The 24,175-nt window shown below is 39.9% G+C and overlaps 2 protein-coding genes and 1 long non-coding RNA gene across 4 annotated transcripts; 2 read left to right on the top strand and 1 right to left on the bottom strand.

The window, feature by feature from the left end:
* On the top strand, positions 10,300-11,054 carry LOC110437696. The gene is made up of 2 exons (XR_002455634.1): positions 10,300-10,414; positions 10,627-11,054. It is a non-coding gene; the product is annotated as an uncharacterized LOC110437696 (long non-coding RNA).
* Positions 13,582-17,889, top strand: LOC8065234 (ATP-dependent RNA helicase DEAH12, chloroplastic). 2 transcript variants are annotated; one of them, XM_021466196.1, is made up of 4 exons: positions 13,582-13,846; positions 14,231-15,125; positions 15,890-16,638; positions 17,241-17,889. In XM_021466196.1, exons 2-4 carry the CDS (start codon positions 14,742-14,744, stop codon positions 17,638-17,640), a joined length of 1,533 nt encoding a protein of 510 aa, XP_021321871.1. In that variant the 5' UTR covers positions 13,582-13,846; positions 14,231-14,741; the 3' UTR covers positions 17,641-17,889. The 2 variants fall into 2 exon arrangements, with proteins under 2 accessions (XP_021321871.1, XP_021321872.1); XM_021466197.1 differs by lacking the exon at positions 13,582-13,846 and adding an exon at positions 13,874-14,102 and having other exon boundaries at positions 17,241-17,858.
* Positions 19,676-23,875, bottom strand: LOC110437660 (ras-related protein RABF2a-like). Its single transcript, XM_021466195.1, has 7 exons — positions 23,582-23,875; positions 23,161-23,238; positions 22,855-23,022; positions 21,185-21,233; positions 20,852-20,925; positions 20,278-20,371; positions 19,676-20,105 (listed from the first exon to the last, which is right to left on the bottom strand). The coding sequence occupies exons 1-7, from the start codon at positions 23,624-23,626 to the stop codon at positions 19,999-20,001; spliced, it is 615 nt and encodes a 204-aa protein (XP_021321870.1). The 5' UTR covers positions 23,627-23,875; the 3' UTR covers positions 19,676-19,998.

Genomic DNA, 24,175 nt, shown 5'->3' with positions numbered 1-24,175 from the left:
GCGGATTTGCTTGCGCCGCGCGTGGTTGGTTACCTTTCGAGAGGAGAGGGGGTGGGGCCCACTTGACCACCGGAACAGCAACAGTCCCGCCGGCGGCAGCGCGGCGCACGGGAACGGGAGGACGGACGAATGTTTCCGTGTGTGTGCGTGGGGCTGTGACGTCACCGTGGCCCGCGTGTCAGCGGGGTGTTGGGGTGGGAACGCGGGGCTGAACCGTGGCCTCGTTTCGTGGGCGTGACGGCGTGCCCGCGCTGCGTGCGTGGGTCCCACGGAAGGAAGGTTCCGCGCACAGGCAAGGAAATTGAAGGTTTTTACTTTGGTTTTAGTTTTCTTTCTCCTTGATTCTGATTGGTTATTTATTATTACTGCCTCGGTTCAAAAAATCTTAAAAAGTCAAAACATCTCAACTTCAATTAATTTTATATAATAAAATAATAATATTTATAATATCAACTTCTAGCTCTAAGTTAAACTATTATAGGTTTGATCAAATTCATAGAAAGGAGACCGGTAATGATAATACTTACCAAATTAGTATCACTAGATACAATATAAAATATATTTTCATAAATGTATTTATTTAGTGCCACATATGTTCTTGTGATAATTAAATTTGAGACAGAGAGAATACACAACAAATAGTTTGTGAATTGATTTTATTTTAAGATGGGGAGTATAATTAAAAAAAGTAGTTGCGCACTCCGTTCAAAATTATAAGTTGCTTTTATTTTTTACATTAATTTTGCTATGCGTTTAGAATTTAAAACGGATGGAGCATATGACAAACAAAAAGGCATAATATAATGGGAACATATCTAGTGCAAACCACAACCTCTGTGAAAACCTGTGCAAACCATAGTAAAAAAGTTGTCTAAATTCATCAAAAAAATCACACATGTAGATGATTTGATGATACACAACATTGTAAAATATCTTGTCCAAACTCAACTTTGTTTGTGAGATATAAAAATAACAAATTTTAAGCCAGAAAGGTGTCCACAGGATTTGCTAGAAATTTGTTATTTTTATATCTCACAAATGAATTCGAGTTTGGATAAGATATTTTACAAGATTGTGTATCATCATATCATCTACATGTGTGATTTTTTTGGTGAATTTAGATGACTTTTTTGCCATGGTTTGCACAGGTTTTCACGAAGGTTGTGGTTTGCACTAGATATATTCTCTAATATAATATAGACCGTGTTTACTTCCTCACATATTTTGCAAAATGGCCAACATTCTCCGTCACATCGAATCTTACGACACATGTATGATCGAATCTTACGACACATGTATGGAGCATTAAATATGGATAAAAAATTAACTAATTACACAGTTTATCTTTAATTAACGAGACGATTTTTTTGAGCCTAGCTAGTCCATGGTTGGACAACAATTGTCAAATACAAACGAAAATACTACAGTAATATTTTACAAAAATTTTCACCAAGGCCTTGTTTAGTTCCGAAAATTTTTTTGGTTTTCGGAACTGTAGCACTTTCGTTTTTACTTGACAAACATTGTCCAATTATGGAGCAACTAAGCTTAAAAGATTCATATCGTGATTTACAGGTAAATTGTGCAATTAGTTTTTACTTTCGTCTATATTTAGTGCTCAATGCATGTGTCGCAAGATTCGATGTGAAAGGGAATCTTGAAAAATTTTTAGTTTTTTTTGGGTGAACTAAACAAGACCCAAGTAAACAAGGCCATAGTAAATATTTATGTGGCATGTAATATAGGAATTTTATATCTAAAATATTATTTTTGTTTTGTAAAATTTATTTAAATTGTTTTTTTTTTGTCTTAGAACGATAGCTCTAGATATTGATTGATTTGGGCGATAATCTATAACTCTTATAAAGCTAAACCCCACTAGATGAATTCTCTCTTTATGCAAGGTGTCCACATCATTCTCCATTAAATGATCCACTAAATATTTTATCTCTTCATGCAAGGTGTCTATATCATTTCCCACTAAGTCCATGTCATCCCATATTAATTTAAAAAATGATCATGTCATCTATATCATGTGAAATACTTTAAATCTTTAATCTATTAACATACAAGTCATGCACATACACTATTTGTCTCATCACCAATTAATCTATAACTCTTATAAAGCTAAACCCCACTAGATGTATTCTCTCTTCATGTAAGGTGTCCACATCATTCCACACTAAGTACGCACTAAATATTTTATCTCTTCATGCAAAGTGTCCACATCTTTTATTAGATCTAATACAATAAAATACATACAAGTTAAATTCATATATGTACATACATAATAGACTTAATATCATATAGTAATGATATCTATATAACGATTTATTTTTAAAAAAATTCCGCAGCAACGCGTGGGGAATTTACCTGGTAATAGTTAAAAGAAACGGACACAACAATATATGCAGGTATATTTCCACGAGGCCCGGCAAAAAGTAAAGCTTGCAGTTTCCTTAAAAGAAAAAGGTAAAGCTTGCACTGCTTGAGTAGTGCTGTGAGTGTGAGCATGGTTGACCGACCGAGTCGGATGGAGTAGACGAGACGGGTCAACGGTCACGGGTCAAGCTGGGCCCACCCAGCAGGCCGGGGCGACAACGCGTCGCCTTCGCGCTACGGGGACACTTGTTGGCCTCGTCGCCTGTTTCCTTCAAAAAAAAAAAAAAGTAGCGCCTGTTTCCTTGGGCGCTACTGTACGTCCGTCCGCCGTCACATACCCATCCCAACGAAACACCTCCTGCGTGTCAAGTTATTTTATTTAATAATTATATAGTTAATTATAATTACGGAGTAATATATGATATGATAATCTAACACGTATACCACACAAAGCCCAGGACACGGTTGATGATGCCAAAATAATATAAATAAGCGCGTGGGGTCGTTGCGCGTCGTTGTACTTGTACACCGTACGTGTTTGTCTCCTCCGCGAGTTCATCACGTCGACACTACCTCGCTGATCACTTTCAACGTCAGTGGTACTATAGTACATAACTACACAGTCAATCTAAAAACACACTAGTGGCGGAGCTCGAGATCGAGCTCGAGATTGCTTATCAACGTTTATCACATTGGTAATTTGTTGCCTGTCAACGGACATGTTACCTACCGTTAATATAATAACATAATTAAATTGAAATAAATTCAAACAAATGTGAGTAACCATGCACACACACACATAAAAAAGAAAAAACCCAACCAACTAAGCTACACAGTTTGCAGCTACTATCCCTATCCTCCCATTCCCCCAAAGTCCCAACTTTTCGAGCTATTCTATGCTACTTGTAAGTTTGGTTAAACTTATAACATAAAGTCGATGTTGTTATAGACCCATGGAGAATACATTTTTTTTTAAAAAAAAGTATACTTATATTTGATGTTATAAATATTTTTTACCTATAAAGTTGGTTAAACTTAATTACAAAAGTTTGACTAGAACAACTATGTAAGAGTCATTTTGGAACACTGGATATCTGAAACATAGGAATTGGAAATGCATGTACGAAAGTTTGTAATGTAGCATTTGATAGGAAAACACGAAGTGTGAAGAGAGATAGACAAGTTTTAAACAGGTGAGACCTCACGTTAGATTTTCTTTAAAATTCATATGGATTGAGTCATTTTAGGCCAGTCTCAGTGGGGGTTTCATCAGGATGTCATGCACATTTATTAGAGCGCCATGTCAGCAAAACTGCACTTTTTGCATGAAACGAAGAGGAGAGAGAAGGAAGTAGTTTCACCATGGTGAAACTCCGCTGGCGTTGTTTCCCACGCGGTGAAACAGGATGAAATCCCCACTGAGGACTAAATCGTTTCACCATCTTACATGTGATCCAATCATTTTGCAGTAATTAAATGCTTTGTCTAGCCTAGGAAACATCAAGGTGAAACTCATGCATTGTGGAGGTTGTTTCATTGTTCGTTTCATTGATGCTCTGTCAGCAGATTTGTTTTGGAAACAGTGCATTGAAACAGACCATTGAGACTGGCCTAATTGAAAGGCGACCTAAGTTAATTTATTTAGGATAGAGTGAGTACTATATAGCTCATCATCTTGGGGAATCTCGTGCCATCTGTTTGATTGTTTTTGTTTTAAATTTGTTTCTCGAGTACGTTATTAGGCCAGTTTTAATGGGGTTTTCACCAGGATGTCATGCATATTTATTAGAGCGTCATGTCTGCAAAACTGCACTTTTTGTATTAAACGAGGAGGAGAGAGAAGGAAGTAGTTTCACCATTGTGAAACCCCGCGGCCGTTGTTTCCCACGCGGTCAAACAGAATGAAATCCCCACTGAAAGCTAAATCGTTTCACCATCTTACATGTGATCTAATTATTTTGCAGTAATTAAATGCTTTGTCCAGCCTAGGAAACGTCAAGATGAAACTTTTATGCATTGTGAAGGTTGTTTCATTATTGCGTGTTGTGTCATTGGAAATGATGGAACGACAACCTCAAGGTAGTTACTGCTAGATTATCCTTAACAATGCAATAAATTATTAGTACTTTCTATAGTATAGGATGTCGTACTAATAAATTAATTATTTCCAATGCAAAATTTTCTATAGCATATGTCATAAGTAGTGATAGAAATCAACATGGTTATAAGTATTTTCTTGTCTATCGATAATCACGAAGACTCAGTTTCTTAGTTATATTTGTTTTTCTCTAGCTCTCTCTCCTCATTAAATCACTTGACATATTAACAAACTATCTACGTGACAGTATAACTAATGTTTATAAAAATTATTATAGTTTCTGTATTGTGAGTACCCTTAGTTGAAACTGTTAATGTTAATCAACTCCGATCCGATTATACAGAATAATAAACTTGTCCAAAGGGCATCGTGAAAGGGCCTACAATTAATTGAAAATGATGTGTTTGTGGAGACGTGATTCGACATCCTACTCGCTTTTCTTGCTCGTCGCCACTGAAGAACCAAAGTCACGATGACTCCAAAGTCCTAACGATCTTTGTTTGCTTGTGCGTCTTTTTCATATACACGTGTCTCGGTCGTGCTTGCACATTGTGACCAATGAGCCTTTGGCCACAGCCCACAGGGATGTTTATATATCTTGTGCATCCCCTTTTTAAAAGGTAGATGTATAATGGATTAACCTTTTTCAACAAAAACAAATTGCAACTTGTACATGTAAATTTTATAACTTGGTTAAAATCCCTACTATTTCAGAGAATAAATTTTGTTTTTTTCGTGATTTATTTTAACACAAATAATTTTAACGAAAGGACAAGATGAACAAATAGTTTCACTATTGCAAGAGTTATTATTATATACATTAATCAATTCGTGGTTATATGAACGACTGTTATGTCGTCCACAAGTTTGGCTACACTGTTTTTTTTTCTAAACCAAAGCTGTGTTGTTCTTAGGTAAAAACGAGTTTGTTTCATCCAAACATGGTTGATGAGATTCAAACTGGGGTTTCATTTTCTCCAAATAAAATTTGGCTTATGTCCCGTTTCCCCAGCTAGTATAACTGACCATTTTGTGGGTTAGTATCAGGTGAGATGCTGAAAAAAAAGCACGAGAGATTTTTTTTTTTTTTTTTTTGGTGCACTTGCTTCTCCGTGTCCACTAGCGGCCACCAGCCCAAATGGCACCTAGTTGAGCCTACACAAGAACAACAACTACAGATTTGTTCAGGTTATTACGAACACTACTCATCGCACTGTTTTGTTACAAACTTTTAGAGCTACTCCTGTCTAATAAGCTAATGCAACTGAATTAATCAAACGTGCGGTAGGAAATTATCGACACACTAACAAATCGAGGCCCAGCACGAAACGTACGCTGGGCCTGGTTCGCAGAACTACCTTAGTGGGCTCTAAGGCCCATTGGGAAATGGAATCTATCACATTTCTTTGGACGGAATGGGATCGCTTGTTTGCATTTGTTGGGTTGGGCTCTCGCTCCTCTGGCCGACTCGGCACTCACAGTGCAAGACTCTATCACAGAGTCTAAAACAATTAATTACATATTATTTATGATATTTTACTGATGTGGCAGCATATTTATTGAAGAAAGAGGTAGAAAAAATAAGACTCTAAGGGCACTCACAAGGCAAGACTCTATCATAGAGTCCAAGACAATTAATTACATATTATTTATGGTATTTTGCTGATGTGGCAGCATATTTATTGAAGAAAGAGGTAGAAAAAATAAGACTCCAAGTCTTATTTAGACTCTAAGTCCACATTGTTCAAGGTAATAAATAACTTTAGACTCTATGATAGAGTCTGCATTGTGAGTACCCTAATGGCCTTTTGCCTGCTATGAGATCATCGGGCTTTTTTTTAATGTTCACATTTAAACACGTATGCACACTTGACTTCGTAAATCTCATGATCTGCCAACTCGGGACTTATTCAGTTGGCAAAATTTTCTGATTTTAGGTATTGTAGCACTTTCATTTGTATTTAGTAATTATTATTCAATCATAGATTAACTAGACTCAAAAATTCATCTTACAAATTACAGGTAACTATGCAATTAGTTATTTTTTAATCTATATTTAGTGCTCTTTGCATGTGCCGTAAGATTCGATGTGATAGAAAACTGAAAATTTTTTGGGGACTAAACAAGGCCTCAGTTCTTCGGATGTACTTGTAGGAATAAGATTTATGTCTATATTGTACTGTATAATTAAAAAAAACTTGTTGATGGGCTATCATTTAGTAGTTCACTGGTTATAACGTGTGGCGTTGTGACTTGTGACTATATGTCGGACAAACTCAATCAAAACACGTACTATATATGCTCTACATTTTTGTGCTACACGCTGAAGTGATGATTTTGTGCACGATCACACATGGGGATCGATCTTTGCCTGCTTATGCACGCCATTGACGTCCTCCATGTGCCGTCCAAATCCTTGATCGTTGTAGTGCTGTACACGTACTCATTATAATGACACGAGAGACAGCGACATGTATATATATGCAACAAGGTCGATTGATTATTAATTAGTACTAATAAGCACTTGTATACTCTGCACGCTTCACAAGACCCAAAAAAATGTATATAGTGCGCGCGTGCACTCACTGACACACCTGGGCCCTGTCAACAATCCCTGCTTGATCTGTAGTGTACGCCTTCCTAATTTTAGATAGATGCTAATATATAATAGATTAAATTAATATGTAAAAAATGTCCATTAGCACACTTTATATGGATCACGTATTTGAGTAACAAATATCCAAAAAATAGACCCTAATAATCTAGGCTAGTGCTGCATCACGGCTGTCGGTAGGTAATACTTGTTCTAGAATAGTAAGTATATATCTATCTATGCTATCTATTCATATATACTCCTTTATACCTATAAAGAAAATCGTTTAAGACAACGATACGGTCTCCAAAGCCTAACTTTGACTTCTTATTTTTATAAAAATAATTATCAAAAAGTGGTATATGTATATTTTTATAAAAGTATTTCCAAGACAAATATATTTATATGGTTTTTATATTTTCAAATTCAACAACTTAAAAGTTATTCATGATTTATATTCCCAATTTTTGATCTAAATCTTGTCAAAACGAGACTTTATGGAGGGAGATCGAACGAAACGTAGCTGTTTAAGGCCTTGTTTAGTTCGCATCAAAAACTAAAAACTTTTCAAGATTCTCCGTCTATCGAATCTTACGACACATACATGGGATATTAAATATAGATAAAAACAAAAACTAATTGCACAGTTTACCTGTAAATCACGAGACGAATCTTTTAAGCCTAATTACTCCATGATTGAATAATGTTTGTTAAATAAAAACGAAAATGCTACAGTAGCGAAATTCAAAAAATTTTCTCAACTAAACAAGGCCTAAGTTTAATAAGTACTATACCTATCGCTGCTTGCTTGGTTGTCACTCCTGCTGGATGCTTCATTTTATATTATATAATAATATGTTGTGCATTTCTTTTCTTTGTTTTTTCTTAATTATTCCTTTATATTTCCTAGACCAAAGCAGCAAGGACAGGCTACCACCACACACCTGGCCTTTGGCCAGCTGTCTGTCATGAACCCAAGATCAGTGCAATATATAATGATTAATGAGCAAACAATTAAATAAATAAAGCAGCAGTACAAACTAAGTAGTACTAGGTAGTGCATGATACTGCAGTTGTGTTTAGCACTAGTAATAGTAATATGATACTATTATTGCTAGTACTAGTAATTGGTTGTGTCATTTGTGTCAGTTGGCACTTGGCAGCATGCAGCACTGACGGTTCAACTACAAAATTAGCTAATCTATAAGAGTAGTTCCAATAATATTAAAAAAAAATCCTTTACCGGCAGAATAATTGCCTTGTTCACGTCTCTCGATCCTTTATCCGCTTCTCATCAAAATAAAATAAATTAAAATAAAATATTAAAAGTCAGGATATGTAAGTTCGCATTGTTCGTTTGGCTGATAAGCCATGATACTATTGGCTGATTTATTATGAGAGAAAAATACTGTTAAATGGCTGACAGATTCGACTAATAAGGCTAAATGAACAAAGCAGATGGTATCATTGTTAGATGGTAGTTTGTTTTCCATACTGCCAGAAAGACCTACTACTACTAGGTTAGTTAGGAGTGAGAGCTGTGTTAAGTACTCGCTCAAAATTCTAATTTATAAACTATTTTAGCTTTTTTTAGATATATTATTTTTACTATATATGTCTAATAAATATATAACAAAGGTTTTATATCTTAAAAGAATCAAAACTTGTTAAGAAGGTAAATGTGAAAAAATGTCATCCGTGAGATCCAACGGAACCTTGATCTCGAGCCTTGAGGGGAGCTGGGGCACCGGGATAATGTACTGAAAACGTACGGTATACGAGATGTGCTTGAGTTTGGCCCTTAGCCCTTGTTTAGTTCACCCCGAAATCCAAAAACTTTTCAAGATTTCCCGTCACATCGAATCTTAAGGCACATGCATGAAGTATTAGATATAGATGAAAACAAAAACTAATTACACAGTTTGTCTGTAAATCGCGAGATGAATCTTTTAAACCTAGTTAATCTATGATTAGATAATATTTGCCACAAACAAATGAAAACGTTACAGTACCGAAATCTAAAATCTTTTCGGAACTAAATAAGACATTGTTTAGTTTCAAAATATTTTGCAAAATTGACACTGTAGCTTTTTTGTTTGTATTTGACAAATATTATTCAATCATAGACTAACTAGGTTCAAAAGATTCGTTTCGTCAATTTCGACCAAACTGTGCAATTAGTTTTTATTTTTATCTATATTTAATACTTCATGCATGTGTCTAAAGATTGGATGTGACGGAGAATCTGAAAAATTTTGCAAATTTTTTTGAACTAAACAAGGGCCTTAGGTTGTCGTGTACTCGTGTGTCTTGTGCTGCCACTCCATCTTTTTCCCTTTTTCTTTACCGCAGGTAGTAGCCGTCTGCAGACAGCAGCTGCAGGGAGCCCATCCGTAGGATACTCCAATAATCCAAATATCCAATCCCTTGCCAACTTTTTTTATCTCATATCGCTTGCAACTAGTAATGCTCGTTGTTGGGAACGTGCACTTGCTTCAACAGAGTTAACGTTTCGTTTTTTTTGTACTTCCTTAGTTCTAAATTATCAGTGGCATTGATTTTTTTACTAAATCTATTTTAATATGTCACATTGACCTTTTTATTAAATCTATTTTAATACATATTTAAATTTATTATTATTATTATTATTATTATTATTATTATTATTATTATTATTATATTATATTATATTATATTATATTATATTATATTATATATAACAAAAAATTGAAGGAATCAAAGTAACTTATAATTTGAAATGGCTAGAGTATAGCAAGTCACATAAGGTGTGTTTAGTTTATTTTCCAGACAAGCCTAGCTAGTAAAATTAAGACAGGCTAGTTCTAGCCAGCTTTAGCTAATGCAAACAACACATGTTTGGTTGCATGTACCGCCTAAGCCTGGCTAGGAATAGGTGTGTTTGGTTGTCTAGTTTAGTTTGTATAAAATCACCTCTTCCTTCAACCGGTACGTTTACCTTGTGAGGCTTTTTGGTCGAACATATGGCGGGCACCACCTTCCATCTCACCTTGGCTAGCGAGCAAGGCTGGACCTTGGCACAACACGGGAGACCTACAGGCAAGGAGCACTATATTCGCACCAGATCAGCACAACATGGGAGGTTAGTCGCCGATTTGCCTTGGAGAAGCACCAGATCCGCATAGGTGGGGTGGTAAGGGGAGCAAGGTCACCAGGGGGTGGGGTGGAGGAGAAGGGGAGCAGGGTCACCAAATTATAGCGGAGGAGGACGAGAAGATGTGCCCACCGTCGAGCTCACAGTGAAGGTGGATGATGAGCTCACGGTCGCGCGATTTGTTCCTCCGCGCACCCACCTCACCAAGGTTGAAGGGCACTAGGGCCTTGTTTAGTTTACTCCAAAAACTAAAAAGTTATTAAGATTCTCAGCCACGTCAAATCTTGCGACACATGCATGAAACATTAAATATAGATAAAAATAAAAATTAATTATACAGTTTGCATGTAAATCACAAGACAAATATTTTGATGCTAGTTAGTTCATGATTGAACAATATTTGCTACAAACAAATTTCAGATCTAAACAAGGTCTAGGCTGGAACGGGTTGAAGAACCCAAGAGGTGGTCGCTGGAATTGGGCGGTGCACGGCGCGGGGCTTCTCGTACTGGTCCACGGGCCACAGGACGCAATTGGGGTCGATGCATGCATGGGCTGGGCATGGGCCCCCACATATAACTGGCCTTTCACCTGGGCTGTGGGCTCCGTTTCACCGACCCCACCCTGTGGCGTGGGTCCCTTGCATCCTGACGGAATCCCAATCAATCAATCAACCCACCGGCCACCGCCCAGACCTCACCTGTTGCTGCCGTCCGGCGCAGTCCGGCTGTTTTTTTTTTTTCTTTTCTTCTTTCCTGCATCTCGACACCCTGTGTGACCTTGTAATTTGCAATATGAATGTACAAGTACTTCCGCAGTTTAAAAACCATTATTATTTGAGCAGACAATAAATTTTAAATTCAATCAAATATATATACTCTCTCCATGAAAGATTCAGAAATCGTATGATAATGACATAATCTTCAAAACACAACTTTAATCTCTTATTTTTATACAAATATTTAGAAAAACATTATATATGTATACTTTTATAAAAGTTCTTTTAAGATAAATCTATTTATATAATTTTCACATTTGTAAACTCAACAATTTAAAAGTTATTAATAATTTATATTCCAAACGTTTAATCTAAACCTTGTCCAAAACAAGTATGTACTAGTATAAAAGATACACATATTTAGTGATATGTGATAGTAAGCATTATTACATAGATCATGTAACACTATTTTTATAATATATCTATTCAATGTTAGATGTTACATAACATTTTTTTTATAAATATGAGTAATGCCCTTGTAGTGTATTTACCCCACTTTTGTGTTCACATGCTTCCTTTCATGAGAATGTCTGGGCTAAATCTATCTCGTCAAGCACTATGTAACTTTTCAAGAGATTTCTTCTCTCTTGATACGTCACTCGATCGAAAGAACGTAGCGCCCTCTAAGTTTTAGAACAGCTAACCAATTATAGTTAAGTAATTTCATATGATGATTTAATACAGGCTTTTAAAACACTTGGTTTCAAAGAATGTTGCTTGCTTGCTAAAAACAAAAACAAAATAAATACATAAGGATTTCACTTATGGGGTGCCATTGCACGTGTTAGCATTTCTACCCGCTTTTCTTCTATCGTCATCCCCACATCGTGTCTCTCCCCTCCTCCAACTACTTTCTACCTAGTTTCGGTATCGCGGCCTTATTGTCGCCCACGAACTCAACTATCCTTAGTCAGGATCTACCTTCTCAATTAAGTGCTCTGCCTCTGTCACACTACAACCAATTTTGTCGGGTTCCCTCCTTTGCTCCATTTTCTTCTCCTAACAATGTCTCTGTTGCTAGCACATTCTAATCGGCCTCTCCTTCTGCCACACTCTACCGATCTCTTCCACCACTACTATAAATTGTAGCATCCTCTCCGACGACTCTTCTAAGCTTTGGAGCTATGGAATCTCTTTCCTAGTCCTTGAACTCTAATGAAAATGTCTGAAAGTAAAACTATACCATCAAGCACTATGCAACTCTTCAAGAGTCTTTTCTCTCAATACATTTCTCGATCAAAAGAACGCATCGCCCTCTAATAAGTTTTAGAATAGCTAACTCATTATAGTTAAGAACGTTAATGCTCTCGATTTCATGTGATGATTTAATGTGGGCTTTCAAACCCCTTGATTTATAAGAATGCCTATTTGCTAAAAAACACAAATGAAATAAACATGTAAGGTCTTTACTTCTAGGATGCATACTAATGTTAACATAACCTACCCGTTCATCTTCTCTCTTCGTCCCCACATATCCCATGTTACCCCACCCCCGCTTCCTGTCTAGCTTGGGCGTTGTGGCCTCGTTGCCGCCCACAACCCTAGCCATCGATCTACCTTCTAAAGCGTCGTTGCCTCTGCCGCCTACCATCGTCTTTGGCAGGGTCGCTCCCATCTGTCATTCTCTCCTCCTAAGGACATCTCGGCTACTAGCACAGTCTAACCAACATTTCCCCCACCACACTCCACTGATCTCTTTCTTCACCACCACAAAATCGATGCCCTCCTCGACGACTCTTCTAAGCTTGCAAACCACGTCAATCTCTTCTCCAATCCGTAAACTCTAATGATGATGAACTTCACCGTCTCTGATGGCAACATTTGGTTCATTACCGAACTTGCGGCATGCCAGAACCGCGTCATCACGTCCTAGTTTGTTTCTTACGCCAAAAGCTACCAAAGGTGCGGCAGACGAACTGCTTGCCGCAGTTTTGGCGTGGTCATAGCAGCGGCGTGGTATGAGTCGGCACGAACCAAAAATGACCCTAAGGCCAGTCTCAATGGTGTTTCATCAGAATTTTATGGATATTAAATATACCAATGTGGCAACATATTAGGCCATGTTTACTTCCAAATTTTTTTTTTGTAAAATAGGAATAGTAGCACTTTCGTTTGTATTTGACAAATATTGTCCAATTGTGAACTAACTAGGCTCAAAAGATTCGTCTCGTCAATTCCGACCAAACTGTGCAATTAGTTTTTATTTTTATCTATATTTAATACTCCATGCATACGTCTAAAGATTCGATGTGACGGGAAATCTGAAAATTTTTGTAAAATTTTTAGGGAACTAAATAAGGCTTTAATGAAGAGAGATGCGATAAGAGTTTTATGAGAGTTAGAAAGAATTTCACGAGGATAAAACTCTTTTATACTATTTTTAAAATATAAATATATTAAAAAAACTGAATTATGAAACCTCCACCAAGGATGGTGTATTAAAAAAATAGAGAAGTGAATCATTAGAACTATTAAAAAATAATAAAGTGAATAAAAAGAATGCAATTATTACTTTCACGCCTGGCGAGCCCAGGAATGCAATTACTACCTCGAGACAGAGTGAGAGAGTCTTCTCTCTTGGCTTTTAACGCCACTCTCTCCAATTCCCCAACGGAAGAGGAATAAATTCTTCGCCCACTGCCGCAAGAAAGGCACCTCCCCCTCCCTCTTCTCCTCTCCTCTCCACCCTTCACCGCCGCCGGAAAAGCAGGTTCCATTCCATCCTCGTCTCCACTTGCCCGCGATTCCTCTCACCCTCTGGGGAGGGAAAGGTTCGCTCGGCTCACTCACCCACTCACTCTGGTATATCGGCGGCGGCGGCGGCGGCGCCCTCTATTCCACTCCGGTCCGGTGCACTCCATGGTGATTTCCCCTTCCCCTCCCCTTCTTTTGCGCGCGCGCGCGAGGTGAATCCGGGATTACGCCTAACTTTTTGTTGAAGAAGAAAAACCGCGCCTTTCTCCTGCAAGGGGGGCTGCCCTGCGATTTTCTTTTCTAAATTTGGTGCCGCTGGAATTCCCTGTGTTCTTGTGGCAACTGCTGGGTTCCCGTAGATCTGCGTGGGGGCAGAGTTTCCGCAGAATTCGCGGCAGATGCGCCCGCGCGGAAATGCCTCCGTGTAATTCCTTTCCCGTTTCTTTGATTTCCGAGTGTTTGCCAAAATTAGATGGTCAATTGATTCACTTGCTGCAGCTTTTATCAAAGGAAATTCCTTACAATCCATGCCATTTTCTCTTCTTCTTGCAGAACTGGACCGTGACTTGTTGAATTCTCTTCCTGCCGCCGTCACATATGAGGAACTAGAGGGTCGGGGGAAGCTCCAGCGTCTGGGTCAACTGTGCCGACCAACCTCTCCATCACGGCACTGGAATTCGCGCTCTGGAGCTCCGTCTGGTGCTTCCTGGCCGTCTCCTCCACCAATTTCTGAGCCAGGATCTTCTTCTCTTCTCTTCTCTTCTCTTCTCTTCTCGTGCTACTACTATTGCTCGAGCACCGCGCCAAATCCGTGGAGCTGTCAGTGCAGTAGGCAACTCTTGTCGTGCCGGGGTGGGTAGTTGCGGCCAAGGGAACACGCCACCTTCTCCGAGTTGGAATTAGGTGCGGCCCTCCGCCTCAAAAGGGCTGGTTTGGTGGGAACTTTCGCTTGCCTACTCGCTGCTTTCTCCCGTGGTCCTCACTGATGGAGATTGCTGGAATTGGAGTTGGAAGGACATTCTGATTGAATTGGTTGGGTGGGTTTAGTGTCCATTGGCTGAGGATGGAGGAGAAGGTATTGTCCGAGGCAGCCTCGAGGGGTGAGGATGACTTCAGGAGCTGCTGTGGGGATGAGGAAGAGTGGGAGGACACCGAGGAATCGTTCACGGCCGGCATCGGAAAGGGGGAGCTTGATGAGGCCTCGGTGCGCCTCTTCTTCAAGGGCGTGTCGAGCCCCGAGGCAGAGGGGAAGAAGCTCTCTGGGATCGGCGTCGTGATGGAGAGGTCCCCTGGGGTGCCTGTTCTTAAGGTGCAGAAGAAGCTGGATTTCTATGTCGAGGAGCTGGTGGCTGAGCACCTCGCGCTCATGGATGGGCTGCTAGTCGCCCTGCAGAATGGCATCCGGAAGATCTTCGCCTTCACTAATTCGGAAAAGCTCTACTTTCAGGTAAGAAATTGGTGAAGCTAATGCATCTGGTTTCAGTCAGCCCAACGCTTGTAGCAATTGGATTTAGCAAAGTGCCATTTTTTTATATTGAACTTCATATCACCTTGTTCTTCTAGCATATCAACAAAACCATGCACTTCATATATGCAGATTTCATAGGCTAAACTGTAACTGACTTCAAAGACGCCCTTTAAAAATCTTGATTCCATATTGTTTAACATTGGAGAGTAGCTGTGAACCAAGGTCTCAATGCCTCATTCAGCTTAAGTGTGTATACCATTTTTCTAAGCTCTTTTTTTTGACAGCGAATACAAACATTGCTCTTAAGGTGGTTGAATTGTTGCCTATAGTAGTTGTATTATGGTTTTTTGACCTCTGAGTCAACCCAAATTGGTCAATTAACCATTCAAAGTAGGCATAGCAGATAACTACCCCCAGCTAGCAAGTTCAATGTCTAATTGGTTATATGTACACATATTGCATGTTGCTGGTTCAACATTGTATGTTGAGTCTTTACGCTAGTTGTACGCTTGAATAGCGGAGAATATGCAGGGACTTGCAGCTGTACACACTTGATATATTGCTGTATATGTCTTTTGCAGTTTTATATGCTACTAACATTTTGGTCAGAAAGCATAGATTGCTTGCTGACAATCATGCTATTTTTGTTCAATTACCTCATTTTCTCCCTGTTGTGTATATGTAGCAAAATGAAATCTGTTCATCCTTTGGCAACTTGACTTGTCTTTTTTTGGTGCTGACAGATAGCAGAAGCTGAAATTCTTGAAGATCAGCTTTTGGTAGCTTTAGGACACAGGATTCTTGAACTGGTGGATAAGTTGGAAGACTTTGATTTGATATTGCTTCCAAGCTTTGAACTCGAGAGGCCCTTGCAGTTGGCCAAAGAAGCTATAGGCATCAGATATCTGTCTCCTTATGAGGTTGGTACCTGCCCGATTTGCCGTGAGGAGAAACTAGGTTCTCAGATGATCAAGGCAGGTTGTTCGCACACATATTGCTATAATTGCCTGACTGGGTATATTGAAGACAAGCTGCTGACCTCAAAGCTGCCTATAAGGTGTCCACAATTAAGGTGTAAATATATTATTTCTGCTAGCGAGTGTAAATCATTCCTTCCAGTTAGCAGCCATGATTCCCTGGAGAGAGCATTTGCAGAAGCTGGCACCTCTGAAATGGAAAGATTTTATTGTCCCTTTCCAAATTGTTCAGTGCTGTTAGACCTTAGTCAGCACTTCTCTAGGGCAAGTTCATCAAGCCAGTCAGATCTCAGTTGTATCGAGTGCCCAGAATGCCATAGAGATATATGTATCAACTGTGGAGTGCCATGGCACATCATGATGGGCTGTGACGAGTACCAGAGCTTGCCTGCTGAGGAAAGAGATGCTGGGGACCTGTCTTTGCATCGCCTTGCACAGAACAATAGGTGGAGGCGCTGTCAAAATTGTCGACGTATGATTGAACTAACACAGGGCTGCTTCCATATGACTTGCTGGTATGCTCGTCTCTCTCTCTCTCTCTCTCTCTCTCTCTCTCTCTCTCTCTCTCTCTCGTATAAATTTGCCAGATATTTTAAGCCGACAATCTTCAAACATCCTCTGATGCATGTACTGTCTAAAGAAAACTAGACAATTTATGCATAGAAATGAGCTGTCTTCTTGTCTAAATCAACAACCAGACTAATCCAATAACCAGTAGTTATATTGTTAGTCCGCTGTATTCTCACATCTCCGTCAAAGGCATGGTTGCTTGCATGAAAATGTTTATATTCAGTTCAGACTGTGCAATTGGTCTCCACTCACCAATAATTCCGGTTCCCCAAAACAGTACTGCAATGGTTGCATGATATAAGAAGCAACAAATCTTCAACCTGATTTGAGTATAGAACCATGATAGTGTTTTCTCTACAATAGTATTCTGTTTGTATTGACCATATCAGGATTCGGGCACAATGCTGCTTTGAAGTAGTGAAAAGCGTGTTTTGTGTTGTCATCATCTCACAGATGGCCATTGCTATTAAAATGCATGTGATAAAGATTATTCATTCATAAACACATGTGCTACTTGTTATCTTGGTGCTAAACATCCCTTGTGCAGGTGTGGGCACGAGTTCTGCTACTCCTGTGGTGCTGACTATGCTAGTGGTGTACAAACATGCCAATGCGTGTTCTGGGACGATGAAGCCGTGGAGGCCTCCTCCGCTGAGCGATCCACCCAAGCAGCATCTGAGATCTGGGCATGGGACACGTTTGACTGCATGCCGACCGCCGTGGAGGGGTACTCGGAGCAGGAAAGGGCACAGCTGGCGCTCATCCAGAGGTTCCTCGCGGGAGGTTTTAGCCTGGGAGACAACCACAACCCCAACCCCTGCCAGTCACCGCCACGCTGCGCCGACTCGTACATCGTCGACACCATGAAGGACCTCCACCAGCTCCCGTGGCTTGAGCGGTTCGTGTCGGTGATCAGCGACACCTACAATGATGACTACATCCAGTGAATGAAGAGAGTGACAGTTATAGATAGCAGTAAAGAAACGGCACATACCGAGTTCTCCGTTCAGAGTAATAATATGTTTTCCATGCCCCTGTCGATAATTGACGCAGGGGAAAGTGAGATGCTTTCATCATAAATACACTGGTGTTGTTTCCTCCCTTGTATGGTAACCTTTGGTGTTAGTGCATCAGCAAAAGAGTTATCTGTTTACAGTCTCGGTTATATGATTCTCTCATTTCTTTCAAGTGAGTAATATCTTCGAGCTTTCTGAAATTTCCTGTTTTGAATTAAATCAGTAGCATGAACGACCTTGTATGGTAACTAGATGATGCCTGTTGTTCATTCACATGAGTCGCGTTATTTATTTTTTCCTGAGGAAAAGTTTTATGTTGGTGAATATCGTCATACAAGGCTTTGGTCGCCTGTAAACAAAGTTTTTAACATCAGATTCATATAGCTTTGAGCGACCAGTCTATTCGCAAAGGTGTATGCAATCTTCAGGAATAAAAAGACAAGGAAACGAAGATAAGGTTGTGATGCCTCCATTTATGCATGATATCGGTCGGCATACAAGGGCCGCATCCTTGTGTCCATACAAAAATTCCTAGAATCCAATCAGCTATGCATGATGCATCCAAGTTGATCTGCTCATCATCCAAACTTCGGACTTCGGAGATGTTTGGAACCTGTAAATGTAAAGAAGATGCGTTACAAGTGGGGGATCCTGCAGAGGAATTCGAAACAAATCCAAAACAACCAATGATGTTCTGACAATGGACTGTTCGAAGCAGATGTTGGGAGAATATTTATGCAGCTAATGTTTCAAGATCCGCAGTTAATTTCTAGAGGTACTCCTACATCTATATGCGGTATGGGTGACTCGTGGTAGGTAGGGATGGTGTTGATGTCAAAAGTTCAGAACAGAAGGCACCATCTGAAGAAGACGGTTCTATCACGATCGCCATCGCTATTTCAGTCGCCGGCGTGCAAAAACAGCGGTCACGCCGAGACGACTTGCTAATGTGTTTCACAAGCCATATCGCTCTCTCGGCTCGGCCAAAAGTAGCGCGCGGCAGCCGGGCTCGACATCCTCCTGTCCTGTCCATGAGACTGACAGGATTGGAGTGTACAAGCCAGGCAACCAAATATTAGACAAGTTGCACTACACAAGTCTAGATACAACCTAATGCAGGCAATCAATTACGTAGACTCTTTTATAGATTAGTGCGTCAGGTGGTTTAGGAGAATGAATTGAACCCTGTTCTATCTCTCTCCGATTTTCCCTTCACCTGAACACTAAACTCACTTTTTTCCTCACCCAAATTTTCTCTTGAAGCTTCTAGAGTTTGGTTGCTGATGCTATGCTTTGTTTAAGAAACCACCCTCTTCCAGCTCCCCTGATTGCTTTCAGATTACTACAGTTTCCCCGGATTGGACTGCTGACATTCTCTCTAGTTATGCCCATGATACCAATGCCAAATTTCTGAAGCGGAACATATACACAATCCAGGTCTTTGGACCCTCTGCCAATGCCTGACTTAGCATGGCAGGTGCCAGCACATTACTATGGATTTTATTGAAGGACAGCCAAAATCACAAGGAAAAGATGCCATTGTGGTTGTGGTGGACAGACCTACAAAATATACAACATGAGCAAGTTCCTAGTTCATGTCTGCAGTACCTTTTAATTCACATCACTTACTTTCTGCTGAGGAAAGGTGTTTAGTTGTGAACAGCATACAACATATTCGATCATCCTTGCCATAGTTTTCAACATCAAATAGTCCAGAGTGATGCAATCTTCAGGGGGGGGAAAATAGGAAAGTAATATAAAGTTGTGATGCAACCTTTGTGCATATCTGCTTACCATGTTTTTAGAATACAACCAGATATCCATCCAAATTCTGTGCATCATAAGTAAATTTACACAACACTGTAGTGCGTTTATAAACAGTATTGCAGCTCCACAGCCACAGGGGTGGCATTTGAACTTGAACATTATAGTTTGGGTTCACTCCACTGATCAAACTGATAAAAAGTTGCATCTGAATGAAGCCTGAAAGATTGTAATTTTGAGATTGCACGATTTGAACAAGTGAATCAAACGAATCTGTTACTATGTTCTCTCTAGCCTTAGAAAGACAAGCACGATCATGCACTGTAGGTACACTCGTGAATCTCTGAAGTAACACTCTAGTATTCACATTTACAAGGAAGCAATGAACAAGCAGTAAAAAATACAGGATTTTAGCAGCTGGGATGGCAACTACTTCACAAGATTCGGCGAGACATTCTTCATTGCTTAGATACTGTTCTTGGAATTCAGGCCATGAGATATGTAATCCATGCTCCAGCTTGTGCTTTACGCGCAGCACGAAGAAGAGCTCACCATCCTCTCAGGTGGTCTCTGGTTGAGAACCATTCCGCCTTGTGGGTTCTGAACCTGCTGCCCTTGAAGCAATTTCTTCGCTGAAAACAGAAAATAGTAGTGACAGTGGGTCAATGATTGAGCAACAACTCGCTGCAGTTAGCAAAATTATGTCGATGTAGAGGAATCCATTCCTAAAGGTACATATCTAGCTTAGAGCTCATGAGCTCAATGGCCACCCTATCTGTGTGTTTAACTGCTACTAGTACTCACCAATCTCATAGAACACGTCATTCACATTGATAGCTGTTTTAGCAGAAGTTTCCATAAAGAAGAGACTGTTCTCTTGAGCATACGCCTTTGCTTCCTGCAGCATAGGATCATGTATTCATGTTACCTAATGTATTTTGGTTCAATAGACACCATCACAATCAAATAAGATGACATAAGCACAAAAATACAATGCTGGTACCATGCCCCAACATTTTCATGCTCCCAGGTCCCAGCTTACATGAAACATCAAACTAGAAGTGGTCCAGCCTGTCACAATTTCTATGTACCCTCTGTGGTCAATACCTATCACTACCATTTAGAAAATAACCAAAACTTCCTATTTAACAAGGCTGTGTCAGAAATCAGTAGATACTCAACATCCTCTGTTCCCTACCACTCTGTACCATACATCCTCTGTTCCCTACCACTCTGTACCATATTGTTGGCCAATAAAGATGCAGTGATTGAATGCAAAAGCTTCTAGGATAAGAAATCACTAAAGAATGAAGACACCAGGTACTAAAATAAATGTGGTAGACCATGAAAGTGGAACATAAGAAGCACGTTAACATACTTCTGCTGGCACCTGCCTTGCCTCTAACAAATCAGCCTTGTTCCCAGCAAGAGCCACTATTGTATTTGAGTTTCCTGCATTAAAAGAAGGAAATGAGAATAAAAACTTGTAGATCAGACCACTCATTGTTGTAACACATCCACACATAATCCTTTCCAGTAAATTCCCATCATACTTGCTGAATCAATTTTTTATACAGCTGTACAATAAGACAGCTCGTTCATAATATCCAAAATATCAATATCATTTCTTTTGAAGCAACCTTCACCGTATAAGTGCAAGTTCCAATATGGAGAGCACTGATGTAATAAGTGCAAAGGAGTACTATGTTACCTTGTGCTTGAAGTTCTTGAACCCATTTCTTCGCACGTGTAAAAGAGGCCTATGATGCATAGAAATAATAATGAGTATCGCTATTCATATGTGCTTACCACAATATTAGTGTGCCCAAGATTAAAAGAAGGCACAAAAGAAGAAGGGATTAAATTTGTTCATGGAGAACATCAGAATAAATTTAAAGTTGCTTGATGTACAGGACAAGTCAAGGTTCACCAGGAATACTAGATTGAGTGGACAAAATTTACCTAAGCAACAAAGTACTAGAAATGATTAGAATCCTAAGCTAGCAAAGTAGCAATGTCAAAATAGTAAAAAATATGAACTGAAATCTTTTTGTCATCATGAAGCAGCAAATCACAGGAGTTATGCAATTTCCGATTTAGGGTTATTCATGAAATGCATACAGAAAAAGGTGCAAGCATCCAGTTGCGCAAGATTTGCGACATCATACTGATTCATTTCGGATGACACATTTAGTAAAAAATGCACCCTCAAAGGGTACAATACATGCAGTTGGAAACTTCTAATATTGCATCTTTCCACAGCTCAGAGCAGAGTTAATTAACAGTGCAATGGCTATGCGCTATAAAAGCAAAGTTGGATGCGAAGCTAAGCAATCATGGCACACAAAGAAGGATGGGTGCAGAACAATTCTGCAGCACACTGCCTTTCAGTTATTATTTCAGTGGTATTGACACATTTCAGTTCTCGACTCACGATTGAGGCAGAGAAGCACAGACGTTTGCTAGGCCACAAAAAAAAGGTAAAATACATGCAATTTTGTTCTGATTTCAGGTTGCTCATAAAATGCGGATAGAAAAGGTCCAAAAAAAAATTGCTCTAGGTTTGCAACATCATACCGATCCACTTCTCATGACTATTCTGTAAAAAATGCACCATCAAAAGGATCTAATAAATACAGTTGGAAACTTCTAACACTGCATTTTCTCAGAGCTCAGAGAAAAGTTAATTAACAGTGCGATGGCTAAATTGGCTATATGCTATAAAATCAAAGTTGGATGCAAAGCTAAGTAATCATGGTACACAGAAGGATGGGTGCAGAACAATTCTCCAGAACACTGCCTTTCAGTTATTATTTCAGTGGGTATTGACACATGTGAGTTCTGGGCTCACCATTGAGGCAGAGAAAGAGAAGCACAGACGTTTGCTAGGCCGCAACGAAATGTAACGTATTTATTTAATTCTAATAAAGCTGTCATCTGCCATTATATCAGTAATTCAAGAATCATATATTTAATTCTATTTCTAGACCAAGGGCTCCTACGAGCAGAGGATAGTCCTTTCAGAAGCTGTTATCATAAGGGGAAAAAACATCCATAACAAATCCACCAGAAGCACTAGTTCAATAAACGATCCAAACATTTTGCACCAATCATGGAAGCAACAGAATGCAGTGTGCTATTCTAATCAGAGCAGGGGAATTCTCATCAAGAGCTACAAATGGTGATTCTAAAGCTCCCATCTGCCATTACATCAGTAATTCAACGATCATATATATTCATATTTGTCATGACATGACCTCCACCTGTGGATTTTAGTATTCCTCGCCAAACATGGATGATAGAATCATGATATCAGTAAATTACCATCATCGTTCACTATATTACTGCTAGTCCAGCTAAGTATGTGTGCATTGTACTAACCGCATTCGTGATGTCGTAGACAACTATGGCAGCCGCAGCGCCCCGGTAATACATGGGAGCCAAGCTGTGGTACCGCTCCTGCCCCGCCGTGTCCCATATCTCGAACTTCACCGTCTCGTCGTTAACTGCCAGAGTCTGCGAGAAGAAGGCCGCGCCGATGGTTGATTCCTGCAGTCAAATGAAACAACACATTCAAGCACTCACTCTGTACCATGAACCTGCTGAATTCAGAAACAATCCACCTTTTTTTTTTGGAGGAAACGAAACAATCCACATTTGAAGGACTGAAGTGGAATGGAATCTCACCTGGAATTCGACGAACTGGCCCTTGACAAACCGGAGGACCAGGCTGGACTTGCCGGCGCCCACGTCCCCAAGAAGGACCTGGCGATACAATAGAACCGAGCAGAGGAAGGAAACTCGCGTCAGCCTCCGCAGAGCTCAACTCAAAGTCGCCGTACAGAACAACAAACCCTAACTAACGGAAAAAGAAAAGAAAAGACGCAGTCTTTCAAACGATCGTTGCAAAGTCCATCCGCCCTCTCTCAAGAAATTCCCAAGAAAACCCCGGAAGGGAACTCGCAGGCCGCCATTCCGTTGGGGGAAGAGCAGAGGAGCGACTCCTCCGGCTGGACAAGAGTTAGTTGACCGAAATCCGGACTCGAAACCAATAGGACGGGGATATATGCGCTCGAAATCGAGGGCTCGTGGGGTGGGGTTTGCTCACCAGCTTGGCGTTGCGGATCTTGTTGCCGCCGGCGATGGCCGCCATCGCGCGAATCACGGTTTGGGATCGGAGCAGCCGCCGGAGAGAGGGACAGAGGAATCGCGTGCGAGGGGATGGAAGATGAAATCAAGCGCGCACAGGCGACCGAGCGAGCAAGCGAGAGAATCTGGGAGCTCTTCTCCTCTTTCTCGTATCCCCCCTGTTCCGTTGTGAAGAACTGTTGGTTGCCGTTCCGCGTGGTCTGGTTTTTGTTAGCGTGCCGTGAGCGCGTTTCTTTCTGGCTGAGATTAGCCTGGCTCAAAGCAATAAGCATTGCTACTTTTTTCCTAAATAATCAGATTCCATCCCTAACTTTATTTCGTAATTGCACACCGAGGCCTGGTTTAGTTTCAAAATATTTCAAAATTCATCATCACATTAAATTTTTAAACACATATATAAAATATTAAATAGAGATAAAAAATAATTAATATTATAGTTTATCTATAATTTATAAAATAATTTATCTATAATTAAACAATAATTACTAAGGCCTTGTTTAGTTCCCAAAAAATTTTGCAAAATTTTTCAGATTACCCGTCACATCGAATCTTT

The sequence above is a fragment of the Sorghum bicolor genome, chromosome 8, assembly GCF_000003195.3.
Source record: "Sorghum bicolor cultivar BTx623 chromosome 8, Sorghum_bicolor_NCBIv3, whole genome shotgun sequence".
NCBI classification, from domain to species: domain Eukaryota; kingdom Viridiplantae; phylum Streptophyta; class Magnoliopsida; order Poales; family Poaceae; genus Sorghum; species Sorghum bicolor.
Note: the sequence above shows the minus strand (reverse complement) of the source record. Positions and strands in the feature narration are given on the sequence as shown.